Source organism: Aspergillus foveolatus, assembly GCF_047715535.1.
Source record: "Aspergillus foveolatus strain CBS 279.81 unplaced genomic scaffold BDW70scaffold_4, whole genome shotgun sequence".
NCBI classification, from domain to species: Eukaryota; Fungi; Ascomycota; class Eurotiomycetes; order Eurotiales; family Aspergillaceae; genus Aspergillus; species Aspergillus foveolatus.
Genome location: NW_027396068.1, coordinates 95,874 through 109,102, shown reverse-complemented (window position 1 = coordinate 109,102; position 13,229 = coordinate 95,874). Strand labels below are relative to the sequence as shown.

Sequence of the window (13,229 nt, the reverse complement as noted above, 5' to 3'; positions counted from 1 at the left end):
TGAGGCTGCGGCTGGCACTCTCGATAATGCTGACAGGACTGCAGTCCAGTTCTCCTAAGAGTAATAAGTACGCGTCGTCCGGCTGTTGAGTCGACAGCCTTCGCCACGTCTCTTTTTTCTTTCCTCGCTTACAGCCTCTTCTGCTCCGGTCTTGCAGCTCACCTAACTACCTTTGCCATAGAAATCAAGACAGGAAAAATAAAAAGAAAGAAGAGCTAATCATGTCTTCTACTGATCCCCAAGAGGACTCCCGGTCCCATCCTGACCAGGAGCTGGGCCCTAAGTCTACAGCACTATCCATGTCTACTACCACGAGCGCTAGGAGTGAAGGAGGCGAAGCTACGGTGACTGAGGAGGAGAATGACGGAAAGAAAGAGACGGAGAAGAGAACGGAAAGCTCACAGGATGTGCCAAAAGTCTCGGAAGATGAAGTGAAAGAGGACCGGAGGGTAAATCTCGGGGTAAGATACTATAATTTCCAGGGCTTTATGAATCGAACTGTGGGGGACGACTGGGATTATACGATTGAAGTTTGCATCGGCCGGCCCAACCTTCTGGAAGAGATTCGTGAAGAACTCAGGAGGCGAGAAGCAATCGAGAAGAAGACATATTCCGGCAATCACAGACCTCTGATGGCCGAATCGCCAGAAAAGCTTGGTGAAAACCGCAAGATGCACCGGGTGCGCATAAGATCCCCAACGGTGCTCAGTCATCTCGAACGTCTAACCCGCAAGCTGGGTAACGGTTCTATTCTGAATGAGGAGGACAACCTGGTGTTTATGTACCCCTTTTACATCTTAGGAGTCTATCTGGACGACATGCGTGAAATCCTAGCTGACATGGAGAGAGGAGTGCTGGCGTCTAGCTCCATCCACCCCAGCGAGCCTGAGCCCAAAGGCCAGTCTCCATCAGTGTCGCCATCGCCCCTTGACCAGATGAAGTGCTTCGTCCAGTTCGTGGAAAAGTCTATCCTACCCATCCATACCGCTCTCCGACAGCTGGACGCCCAAACCACCAGAAGATTGTCTTACGCGGAAATCTCATTGCTGCTTGAGCCGGGTGAGCTAATCTACGTCGCACCCTCGCTCATGACGACGAAGATGCTGGATCGATCAGCAGTCCAGACCGTTTTCCGATGTTTGACCCGGATCCCAGCCGATCATCCGATCAACTTCGACGACGGCGGCTGGCTGACTTCGGAAATAGGGCGTCTTCTGGCGGACGTATACTGCCTGGATCATGATGGTGAAGAATACACCGTCTGTTGGCGCAGATTGGAGATGGATTACTTCGACGGGGAAAAAGACATTACCGCTTTGCCCTTCTACCCCTTGAAATTTCATCCAAATTACGAGCGATTCCTGTCAAACCGTGCTCAGCAGGGAACAGCATTCCGAGCTCTCGTGGCGGACGAAAACTTGCACCACTACTACGCAGGTTGGACGCTCATTACCGGTCTCTTCGAAAGGACCGAGTCAGACGGAAAGCCCACGGAGACCAAGCCGGAGGATTCAGAGTATGTCGATAGCGAGGTCTTTCTGGACACCCAGGAAGCGCGACGACATATGGACGACTGGCCCTCTCTCCGTGAGCCTGCCACAGTGAAGGGAAGCCTCGCTGTCAACGACGGCGCGGATTTCTGCCTGTGGCCTATGAATGCAAAGAAGACTCTGACACAGAAGCCGAGCAGGGTACTCACGCGCGAAGACCTGGTCTACTGGCGAGCAAGGGAGCAATATCTCCTCGACAACAAATGGATGATCGATGACCGGGTCTTTATAAAGGAGGACTGGACGAACGAAGATCTAGCGCTGCTTCCCAGACGAGTCTACGGGTACTCATTACGGGACAGGAAGTTCTTGCGGCTGGATGTTGAGAAATTCCGACCGCACACGCTCAAGACCAAAGCCAATCTGGACAAGATCGAGATCAAAGACAGCCACCGCATGATAATTAGGGCTGCGGTCAAGTCCCACTTTGACCGAGCGGCACAGGTTTTGAACCAAGACGAGGCCACTCATTTCCCCGACATCTTCGAGGGCAAAGGCCGCGGTCTCGTCATCCTTCTTCATGGCGCCCCCGGCGTTGGCAAGACTGCCACAGCGGAAGCAGTGGCGCTCGAATTCGACAAACCCTTGTTTCAGATCACCTGCGGCGATCTGGGCACCAGGCCCGCGGAAGTGGAAACGTCACTGAAGGCGATTTTCCGCTACGCGAACATGTGGAGCTGCATCCTGCTCCTAGATGAAGCAGATGTTTTCCTGACTCAGAGAAACCGGACAGATGTAGAGCGGAATGCGCTGGTCTCAGGTACGTACCCATCCTGCCAGGTAGTGCTGGTGGTCCAGTTGTCCTGCAGATGCAGACATGTAAATATGAAGACATCCTCACACCCGCCACAGTGTTTCTCAGAGTCCTAGAGTACTACAGCGGCGTCCTCTTCTTGACCACCAACCGAGTTGGTGCACTAGACGAAGCCTTCCGGTCCCGTGTGCACCTCAGCCTGTTCTATCCGCATCTGAACCGCACTGATACAGCGAAGATCCTAGAGAGCAACCTACAGCGACTACCGCGGGATGACAAACTGAGCCCCGGAATTACTGCAGGCCCGAATCACGTCACTGTGATGGACAGTGAGATTCGGGAGTTTGTCCTGCAGCAGTTCGACGAGCACTACAAGCTACACGAGCGAGGACCCTGGAATGGACGGCAGATCCGCAATGCTGTTCATATTGCCATGTGCCTGGCCTTCTTTGAGAACGGCAGGAAGGGCCGCAGGGCTCCGGCCATTTTAACCGCGGAGCATTTTCGCAAAGTCCACGAAACCATTACCGAATTCGAGGAGTATCTGAGAGCCGCTCGAACCGTGGATGATGAGACGCTGGCCCAGATGGAAGGATTGCGATATGATAAAGAAGGGCAGGCGTACAAAAGGCAACTTGTCGGCTCGACTAAATTTCATAGATGGTCGGAAAATGAGCGTCAAGTGACTCACCAACGCCAATCCGTCCGCGAGCAAGGACAGTCATATCGGGAAACGACCTCCTATACACCGTCTAGGCGCTCATTCCTGGGTGGGGATATCAACCCTCCAACAGAATCCAGGTTTAGCGGATCGGGGCCCGCATCGAGACCAAACACCCAGCGGTACCCGCCGCGAGAAATAGACGACTCACACCAGACGCAAGACAGGTATGACATGTCTGACTCTGGTTATGGAGAGACAGGTTTGCGCGGGACTCCGAGAAACTACAATTTGCCTCCAGATAGACCACGAACTCCAAACTGTGACTACGTGGTAGACGGCTCGCCTGAATCGGTTCGCTCAAGGTCTTCAGTCCGAGGGAGAGATTAACTTTTGCGGGTACCCTAAGGGGCAGTAAAGGAGGAAGCTAGTAGTTGGTACCGTCTTGGCAGGTCAACAGTAGTTCGTGGAATTGAGAGGTAGTGCCTTTTCCTGGAGAGGGCTGGTGCTGGTGCCTTAGTACGGGAATTGAAGTTCTCTCATCAACTGATATTTGAAAGGGAAGCGGTCATTCAAGAGTCCTTGGGAGTTCCTCTTACTCGCGTCCATCCCTCGAGAAGACCATTATTATAAACAGTTGACTATATACCAGACCCGTATGTCTATACGTAGGTCTAAGAATCAGCGGCCGTCAAATCCGGTTCTCTGCGCTTCACTGACGAAATTTTGAAACATTAGTAGTTGAAACCGTTTATTTATCTCTCCTTTTCGGTCCACCATTCTTCAATCAGCCCCCTCTTGTAGCAACATAGTTAGGAAGGAATATAGCCCCTTATTCGCAGCACAGTGTGAGAGGTCTTAATTGAAGATAGGTTCCAAGCTGCAGTAAGCTTTACAAATCACATATGCAGTTCTGCAAGCGTGGCACTACACCAATCCCCTAGAATGCCACTGCCTTTCCACTGTTATAGTGGCCAGCCAGTGTCTTCTGGTGGTCGCACATCCTTGCATCCCATAGCCTGATGATTCCATAATAAGATGTAGAGGCGATCTACTTACTGTCTGAAGAGCGATGACTACATAAAGAAGGCCAGCAACCATGAGAAGACGCTGAGGAAGGCCCGAGGCGCGATCATTACTCGACCACTCGACCAGTTCGTTCACGCGGCCAGATCCAGCCCCTAGGGCGGTCCGCGAGGCAGGCCGTATCTATCATGCGTGTTTATAGAACAGCAATAGGAGATGCCGACTATGGGAGTAGAGGGACAGTGTGGGATTGGGGCAAAATATACCCCTGGAAATTGTCGCTAAGCAAACAAGTTGGACTAGTTGGGGTCCATTTCGCTTTGAGAAAACGGGAGCAGAATCTCCCTGCCCTGCTTGCATGGCACCCAGAGTTGCGGCGTTCGTCACCTCCAGTATACCTGATATCACACTTTTCTCTGGCTGAAGATGGCGCTAGCTAGATTCGATCCCGCGCGCGCAGGCGTCTGATTGACAACGGAGCTGACAATCAATTGACCTGCTGTGCCGCAGTTGACGTGTGGCAATAATAGAGAAACTATAGATTGTAGCTATAGATGATGGCTAAACTTAAATATAACTATGGTGCTGATGTCAACACGCCTGCTGATGTACTATACTTAAACTCCACGGGATAGGGAGGCGAGTGGTTACACGAGTGATTCCTTCGATTCTGGACCAGACAAGGTGGAACTCATCCCCAATTCAGGGTGTTGTTTTCTCTCCTGCACCTTATCGGATGTTGGCTCTGTTAGGAGGTGACGTTGATTACTAGTAAGAACAAGTGCATATGGCCGTGCTCCTCTGTATCTAGCAACGCGAAGTCGACTAGAGATGGCTTGCTTTCTCCTTCCCAATGGTCTCCTTCCCGATGGTGCGGACCCTGATGTAACGCATACTCTCGGCGCTGCAAGATAGTACATCATTTACTATTTACATTTCGGCTGAGGCCTAATATTACACGGGAGTTCTGTAGAAGAATCAGGTATGGGATGCGTCGACGCCGAAGGAGAACTCGGAAGAGGCAACATATGCGGACAGATGGCCAGGCATTTAGGCCGACAAGATATTTGCCGGTAAGTATCAATGGACAATTGCACCGGCACTCGGATTAATGTTCAAAGCGGTGCTACTTTCGTTTCTTGGGGAACGATGCCATATGACGCCTCTCTCGTCCTCATACCAGCTACGTCTCAGTGCTACTTGTCCTGGTACAGAAACAGTCCCATGATAGATAAGAATGAATATTCTCTTGTGCATATTTTATACATTGACCCCGGCAATGACGCAAACTGAAGGGTTTTGGCAAACTCCTCGATGGTGATAAGGCTTCTCTTGACCTGCCAGACCGACCACTTTACCATCTTCTGTCTCCACACCATAGTACCCATAGTCCTGAATAAACAGAACATATTCACAATGCTGTCCGCACCAGTCGAAGAACAGAAGGATCGGAACTTAACCTCCGGCATCGTGATATACTTGACCGTCCTGCCATGACCCCTTACTGAGAAAAGCCTTGGTGCGGCCTCGAAGCGCAGTAATTGAACTGTAGGCTCTCCCTAGCTACTGAGCTTTCTCTATTGAGAAAGCAGAAATACAACATCCCTCAAGGCAGCAAAAGTGGCCTACCCGTACAGTATTTCTACCAGGGATAGGTGATGTTAAACCATATCCTACACCCGCTGGTCGGCTGGGTGCCCGGCAACTCTGGGATAGTAGGGAATGAACCTGCAGATAAGCTAGCCAACCAAGCTGCTTTAGTACCTAGCCCTGACATTGCTCCCTTCCCCTCATATCTTCGAAGGGAGGTGAAGCAGAAAACCCGCGCGGCCACACGCGCAGCATGTATCAGGGATACACCACAGGTCTACCAGCCCTTCAATATCAGACTCTTATCTAAAAGATAGTCATTCTCGTGAGCACAGACTTCTCCGCTGGGTGCTAGGCAGGCTGATAGCTGCCTGTACCGGCCACGGAGACTTCGCATCGTACCGTAAATATTCCAGCAAGCAGACTATCTAGCTACCTGTTCCATGGAGAAGCAGAAGTGGCCTTGCCACCTCTTCTTTTGATCGTACACCAGAAAGCGCTGGAAGGACAGATGGAGACGTAATCCGCCGCGTGGCGTTAAATAATGATACGGAAGTGCCATCCGATCCTTGGTAGGCTACGTATGATTGTCGATACAGCTTTATTCTGCCCTTTCCCCTTGAGCATACATGCGTATTCCACAAACAAATAATAATACATATCCATCTATGCTTTGTATTTCCGTCGACCGCTGCCATAGTTAACATTAAGATTTTCTTTGAACTAACCGTCCTGATTCACGCTAGAGACCTTCATTAAGTTATCTTCGTTGTAGTCTAAGACAGCTCAAGTGAAATATGTATACGCTCTATTAGTCGGCTATTGTAATGGGACGTGTTTAGATGGATCTTCCTATCTAGACGAGCCGTATGTACAAGAAGGAATCGCTGGAAAGGAGAAAGGAAAAAGAGATTGCTGTCAGGAGGAAGTTTTACAGGTGGCTCACCACCTTCAGACCAACGTAGGCCTTGGCCGAGTCACTAAGGTCTAAGGTCCTTGTATAGGCAAGGACCCATAACAGCTATTAATCGTGTCGTGACATATATGTGCTCAAAGGGAAATAGGGCAGGATGGGGCTATATCGACTACGCGCACGTAGCTAAGGGATAAATGCCTCCTAGATTATCTATTCTCTCTCTCTTTCGATCGTTCTGTTCTCGATGGATGCCCGATACAATGTGGGGTGAAGTTCTCAGAGGTTTGTTGTGATCGTGGCCAAGCCGCTATATCACGTAATCTCGGTTATGACTAAACTGGTCTAACCGGCCCCGCAACCTCGCCCCAATCCGCCAAGAATTGGGATGGGCTGGGGCTTCTAATAACCCATAGATCAGCGGGGCAACCCAAGAGGTTGCCAAGAGATTTTCTATTTTGATACTACGAAGTATATTATATGATTTTGAAAATTCCTGCCCGGCCAGGTAAATTTTGGCATGTTTAGGCTATTTGGGTCATTGCATTGGGTAAAAATTATTCCTCCCATGAGTGGTTCATTGCATAGGCAACCCACCTCAAAGCTCGCATAGGTGGATCAGCAGAGCTTTAAGAAATTGCCCGACCCGTGCTTCAAAAAGATAACTTATGACCCTCATCGCATACACAAAGTACAGTATGAGTGTCACATGACTTTTCTGTATCAATATGGACAATGCTCGAATCGTGATTTCGGACCTAGCTCGTCACAAGAAGTAGGTAAATCTATCTAGACAAATTGTTGAGGCGTCAGGTGAAAGCCAACTAGCTTAGACATTTTGAAGATCTATCGTCGTACCGAGTAGATGGAATTAGAACGGTGACTGGGTTGTGGCAGTAGCAGTGCCTTCATCCTTGCCTGTGGTATCCAGCAAATAAAAGATGACATTAGCCGCTAGGTGTTGACTAGCAAGGCTGACTGACTCCGCTAAAATCTTACCTAGTCTGTCTAGTAATGCCCCCCAAAGCCACTCACTTCCTGGTATATTTACCATAGTCCACCTCAGCTGGAACTTCTGATAGAGTTCAAATCACTAAGTCTCTCTACTCTCCGTTCAACCAACGCCATCACAACAACCGTCCTACGCTTGTTAAAGTTCAATCACACACATCACTGCCTTTAAATCTGGAAGTGATTGGCGGAATATACACAGTCATCGGACTGCTTGATGCCTCAATCAACCAGCTTAAGAGTACCCAGAAAGATCTAAAACTGCGCGAGTCTTTCGAAGTTATTGGACGTCAACTACCCGTTCTCCGCAACACCCTTGAGGGATGCATTGAACATCTTCAGTCAAAGAAAGAAACACTACCTGATGATGTCGCTGAAGCCCTTCAGAATACCCTTGGCGTCTGCGAAAATAAAGCTAAAACTCTAAAGAGGATCTCTTTTAAAACTACACCCGACCAAAATGATCCATGGCAGAAACGATATTAGGCAATCATCAGAAGGCTCAGCAAAGGAAGCAAGGTTGAAGAGCTTATGAAAACAATTACTGAAGACGTCCAAGTGGTTGTCAACCATGACGCAGTCAAGTTTGCCGATTCCAAGCAAAATTTGGAGCTTAAACAAATTCTTCACGAGTTGAAGTCTGTAGAAACTTCTGTTCCCGAGGAAGATTTAACAGTCATGAGCTTTACAAACAATGGAGGACCACAACACAACTACGTCCATACGGGTGGTGGGGCGTATCATGTTAACAGCGGCAGTGAAGAGCAATACATTGGTGAAAGTCAAAATTTTGGTAAGGAAAAGTTACAAAATCCTGTCTTCCCTTTTTGTTTCTACCTCAATTACGTTCCTGATCTTGTTTTGAATGCATTGTTGTCTCGAACTGCAAAATTTTTTTTCCCTTCTCTTGCAGTTTGGAGTTCGCACTCGAAACAGTATAGTGTTCTTGCTGATATATGATAACAGTCATCGAGCCTGAAGAAGATTTCAGGTTTTGCGGACCAGCCGGAATTTTTCTTGGTCAGGCACCTTATATTGCTAAAGAATTCTTTGTTGGTCGCGATAAGGAGCCTAAACAGATTCTACAGACAGTACAGTCCCTTGACGAATCTCAAGAGCAACGGCGTCTAGTCCTGGGTAGCATGGGCGGTGTTGGTAAAACCCAACTTACTATTGCCTATGTAAGGTCACAGACTTATCATCAAAATTATGGTGCAGTCTTTTGGCTGAATGCGGAGTCTTAAGGCCGCACTTGAAAGCATTTTTTTTTATCAATCGCTGAACAGATTTTCAAGATATAACAACCCGGTAAGCTTAAAAGTGAGGATGTGGTAGTCCATGCTCGTCAATGGTTATCTGACAAAAGGAATACTTGATGGCTATTTATTTTTGATAATTATGATGACACTCGCAAATTCAACATCGAGAAGTGTTATCCCCATGTTTCTCATGGGGCTATACTTATTGCCACATGGCAGCCGAATCTTGTTGCTGGAAAAAGAATTCTGGTACAGCCTATCAAATATCTAGAAGACAGCCTGATGATATTGCAGAAATGATCAGAGCGGAAGAATATTAGAGCTGGTATGAGTCTGTTATAGATATTAATACTACCCTTCACTAACTACTATGGTAGATCCTCATGCTAGAGACTTGGCAAAACAGCTTGCTGGTCTTCCATTAGCCCTAGCCACTGCTGGAGCGTTTCTGCAGCACAGTGCTCTTACTTTTAAGGACTATCTTGAGGAATATGAGAAACGATGGAGCATCGATTTATGCCGCCCAACCCCGCTCGAGGATTATCGGGACCGCACGCTTTTAACTACTTGGGATCTATCATATAGCCGTGTGAAAAGAGATATATCAGCGAGCTTTTACAGACTTTAAGAAGGCACCAAGTCTGGACTATGCATCCCACCCTTGACATAGTCTTTAATCTTGATAATCTTTACAGGAACGAGGATATGCTAGAAGATGCAGAGGAGATGTTTGATGAAGCCCTTGCAATCTGTAAGAATAAACTAAATTCAGATGATCCATCTACCCTTCAAGCAATGCATTGCCTTGGTGTTATCTACACTGAGCAAGACAGGCTAGAGGAGTCAGAAGAAATGCATCGGCAAGCTCTGGCAGGCAAAGAGAAGACGCTAGGCAATAATCATCTACCCACCCTTGACTCAATTCACGGGCATGCTGTCCTTTACAGAAGACAGGGCAAGTTAGAGGAAGCAGAGGAGATGTTTGAGCGAGCTCGAGCAGGCTATGAGATGGCACTCGGTCCTAACCATGTGGTCACTATCAAGGCAGCTTTTAACATTCAACAACTTCGTACTGCAGAGAAAAAGCGCGCGCAGAGAGAGTCCAGGAGGAGCAATATCTTTCGAAAAGATACTTCACAGCCAGTAGTGTTGCACTTTCTCCGTGGTATGTTACGCTCCTCCGCCTGATGCCTCTGAAACTCATGGTGCAGCGCGAAGGTTTCTATTGCTTGATACCTATTGGCAAAAGGTTAATTGCTAAGGCTTCGTGTAACTACGCTGTATGGCGATACTATGTTTATCTTCATGGGTTCCTAAAGCCACGTCTCTCCACAGAACCGTCGGAAGCCTGTCGGGCTTTGTTGATCATGATCAAGCAAACCACAGACCACCTATCCTATACAAAGTTACAGCCCGCGCTAGTGTGTTGGTAGCCATACGTACAGTTCAGAAGGTTCACATTCTCTGGGTGATCAGATAAGTCCCCTGAGGCTTTATTGATAAATAATCATTTACTGCCTCCGGCTGTTTACATATTGTTTCTCCTAAGGTATGTTCACGATGATCCTGTACGCCAATCATACACTTGCTAAAGGTGACTTGCAATCTTGGCTTTTGTATGCAAATTCTAGAATAGTTTGAGGGCAAGCTGAGGTCTGCATTCATTGTTCTGACAATCGCTTTCTTTCCAGGTGGAAGCTTGAATCAGTGGACGTCCTCAGCATTGCACGCTAATTCCGTCAATGACCATATATCTTCGTACCTGCCGAGTGCCGCCAATGGAATGCTCTCGATAGCCTCCGGATAGCTAAAGTAATCTTGAACAAAATGTCGTACCACTTATGTCCAGATCCTGCTCATTTTTCTCACCCTTCTCAGCCCCACTCGCTCAAGTGGGTGATATCCTTACTTTGTTTTGGCGACCGTCTCGCTTGTATGCACTCTTGACTTAGTATTCATCACCTCTAGAAGTAGCAACACACTCAAGGGCTCGTTCCACTGTTATCCGCGTTGATGAGTGTGGCTTCAGTACGTCTGAGCGGACGGGAAGCTCTGTTGTCCACACTCTATGGTCTTTATGTTTGTTATGCTTCAACAGTAAAATTATATAGGTATGGGGTATGGCATTTATACCGTTACTACAAAACTCTGTGGCCACCAGGAGATAGCTTCCGCTCTTATTAAAGATCAAATACATGCAAGCAAGTGCCTGGCTTCCTGATACAGATCGTTACACCAACTAGCTGCGGTTGAGAGTAAGACCACTAGATGAGCAGCATCCCAAGCCGGCGATGGCCGGAACCTTAGATGTCCAGAATCGACCAGTCTGATGGAAGAATGTGCAGAAGGCAACGAATAAGAGCATATCTCGCTGCAAACTACAATCTTGGGGTTCGGGCTCAGAGAAATTGAATGTCGTACAGACTTTCAGCTCTCCGGGTTTCTTGAGCCCCCGGGCGAATCTCTATCCAGCTACACGATCAGGCATGCTTGAGCGTCCTCAGTCTCTCCTTGTGTCGACAGAGGTACTCGTTCGCGGCCAATAAAGTATTTTTATCGATTATGCCTACTGCGCGAAGTTTGGATAGGTGTCCAAGCTTGCGACAAGCCGACTTCTATGACTGGGGTATCTATGACTGAATCACGGTGTATCGTTATTCTCTTTCGATTGCAACATTGGAAGCCATGCCTGGAAGGGTGGACGGCGGAGTCATAAGGGAAGTTGGAGGCGACCTAGATCCCCCCTACGACATATACAGACGCTGCTTGACGCAGTTATAGTTAATAAAATCATATAAAGCAGGAAATAGCAGCCTCGCACAATCATTCATCCCGCCATCCCAAAAACTTCCCAATATCAGTAGCGAGAAGCCGATGCAAGGCCGAGACTGGGTGGAAATCATCCCACCAGACACATCTTTTCTTGGCCCCTATGCACTTGCTGTCCACGAATCCATATCCCTGCGGACTGTCAAGGATCTGGGTGAAGAATGACCAGGCATCGTAAGTAGCCATTGTGGACTAGAACAGAAACAGTCATCGTCAAACCTCTGCCAAGTTCAGGGAGCGGATTTCTGAGAAAACAAAAAGAAGAAGAAGAAGCAAAGAGAAGAGGATAGAAGAGAAGATGTTAGAAACGTAGCCTGCACTCACATCAGGATTAGCCAATTGCCATTGCTCCACGGCATTCAAAAGCTGGCGATTAAACTCCTTGGTCACAGCGCCGTAAAGCCGGATCTCTGACGGCTCGAGCGCCAGGATCTTCGGGCTGCGGTCACAGGGTGGAACGTTGAATATGAGGAAGTCTCTGGCGCCGCAGTCATGTAATTGGTCGACGAGATCGAAGTAGCTTTGCAAAATGCTGGGAATGTCCTTGAACGGGGCGGTGCGCTGCGAGAGGGAGTAGATGCTGTTCAAGACCAAGGAACGAAACATAAGTACGATACTTCCAGTCATCACCTTCAGGCCCGGAGTTGCAGCAGCGCACTCACTCGTTGATTCCGATCCAGACGGTGAACAGGGCCGCTTCTGGTGTCCAGCTTTCCCCTGCCTCGGCCTCAGTCTCCGACCCGGCAGGAAGACAGTAGTGAGGTTCGAAGACGTGAGACACCTGGTAGGCTAGATCGCGGGGCACGCCTGGAACAAGGGTGTTATTGACTGTCGCACCATACACTGCATGATTGTAGCTCAACACTGTGGTATCGTTGTACTCTGTTGCCAGATAGCCAACCCAGTTGATCGAGTCTGCGGCCGTGCCGGAACCTGTCGGGTTAATTTGTCTTGTCTTTCCAATGAATGGACAGCATCATGTATCGTACCAAGCGGTGGATTCCCCATAGGGTTCTCTGGTGAGGGCTGGATGGAGGAGGCATTGAAGCTTGTGGTAGTGTAGGAGTCGCCGCTGGTAGGAAACAGTCTTGATCAGTAACCGGTATACAAAGCATGACATTGACTCCATAGGTCAACTATCCATGCTGCTGATCGGCCTTAAACTCACAAGCTGAAGAGATACCGGACATCTTGGCGAAGACCGTCGTCGAAACTACTCGGCGAGACGGTCAAGGCAGACTGAACTAGTCTCAGTATGTGCTGGAGTCGCATTTCGGGGGTGTAGCTGGACGTGCTCAAAGTTGCTGCCCTGGCCTGCATACGAGAGATCCTTCTTATAGGGGCATTTCAGCCAAAACGGAGCGAGCAGGGGCGTTCCAATAGCAGGCTACAGTGGCATTGACAACTGTCTGCAAGTCTACCATCTCAGCTTATGTGCGGTGCCACATATATCCAGGGTTCCGCTCAGCTCGATGATACCTTATTTACTAAAGGTAGGCACAAGGGGGCCCGACCATAACTTTTCTGGATTAGAGTTGCTAACGAATCTGGAGGAGATGAAAGACCACAGTCATACAGGATGACCTTGAGGTATGCAACAATGTTAATATACTACTGGGTTATTGGGTATGAACTC

General features: G+C 48.5%; 3 protein-coding genes across 3 annotated transcripts; 2 read left to right on the top strand and 1 right to left on the bottom strand.

The window, feature by feature from the left end:
• Nucleotides 1-488: 488 nt before the first annotated feature.
• Nucleotides 489-3,606, top strand: BDW70DRAFT_169440 (uncharacterized protein; the record flags this gene model as incomplete). Its single annotated transcript, XM_073742681.1, has 3 exons — nucleotides 489-2,310; nucleotides 2,421-3,337; nucleotides 3,526-3,606. 3 exons carry the CDS (start codon nucleotides 489-491, stop codon nucleotides 3,604-3,606), a joined length of 2,820 nt encoding a protein of 939 aa, XP_073599832.1.
• A 4,251-nt stretch (nucleotides 3,607-7,857) lies between these two features.
• On the top strand, nucleotides 7,858-9,055 carry BDW70DRAFT_81352 (uncharacterized protein). The gene is made up of 2 exons (XM_073744921.1): nucleotides 7,858-8,298; nucleotides 8,472-9,055. The coding sequence occupies exons 1-2, from the start codon at nucleotides 8,037-8,039 to the stop codon at nucleotides 8,747-8,749; spliced, it is 540 nt and encodes a 179-aa protein (XP_073599831.1). The 5' UTR covers nucleotides 7,858-8,036; the 3' UTR covers nucleotides 8,750-9,055.
• A 2,680-nt stretch (nucleotides 9,056-11,735) lies between these two features.
• On the bottom strand, nucleotides 11,736-12,865 carry BDW70DRAFT_147327 (uncharacterized protein; the record flags this gene model as incomplete). Its single annotated transcript, XM_073738697.1, has 5 exons — nucleotides 11,736-11,812; nucleotides 11,914-12,173; nucleotides 12,256-12,526; nucleotides 12,583-12,665; nucleotides 12,762-12,865. 5 exons carry the CDS (start codon nucleotides 12,863-12,865, stop codon nucleotides 11,736-11,738), a joined length of 795 nt encoding a protein of 264 aa, XP_073599830.1.
• Between the last annotated feature and the right edge of the window lie 364 nt (nucleotides 12,866-13,229).

What these genes read in the sequence shown, in the direction of transcription:
- BDW70DRAFT_81352 (XM_073744921.1), top strand. Translation starts at nt 8,037, where the DNA reads ATGAAAACAATTACTGAAGACGTCCAAGTGGTTGTCAACCATGACGCA. An exon ending in TGGTGAAAGTCAAAATTTTG is followed by an intron (nt 8,299 to 8,471) that starts GTAAGGAAAAGT and finishes ATATGATAACAG; the next exon opens with TCATCGAGCCTGAAGAAGAT.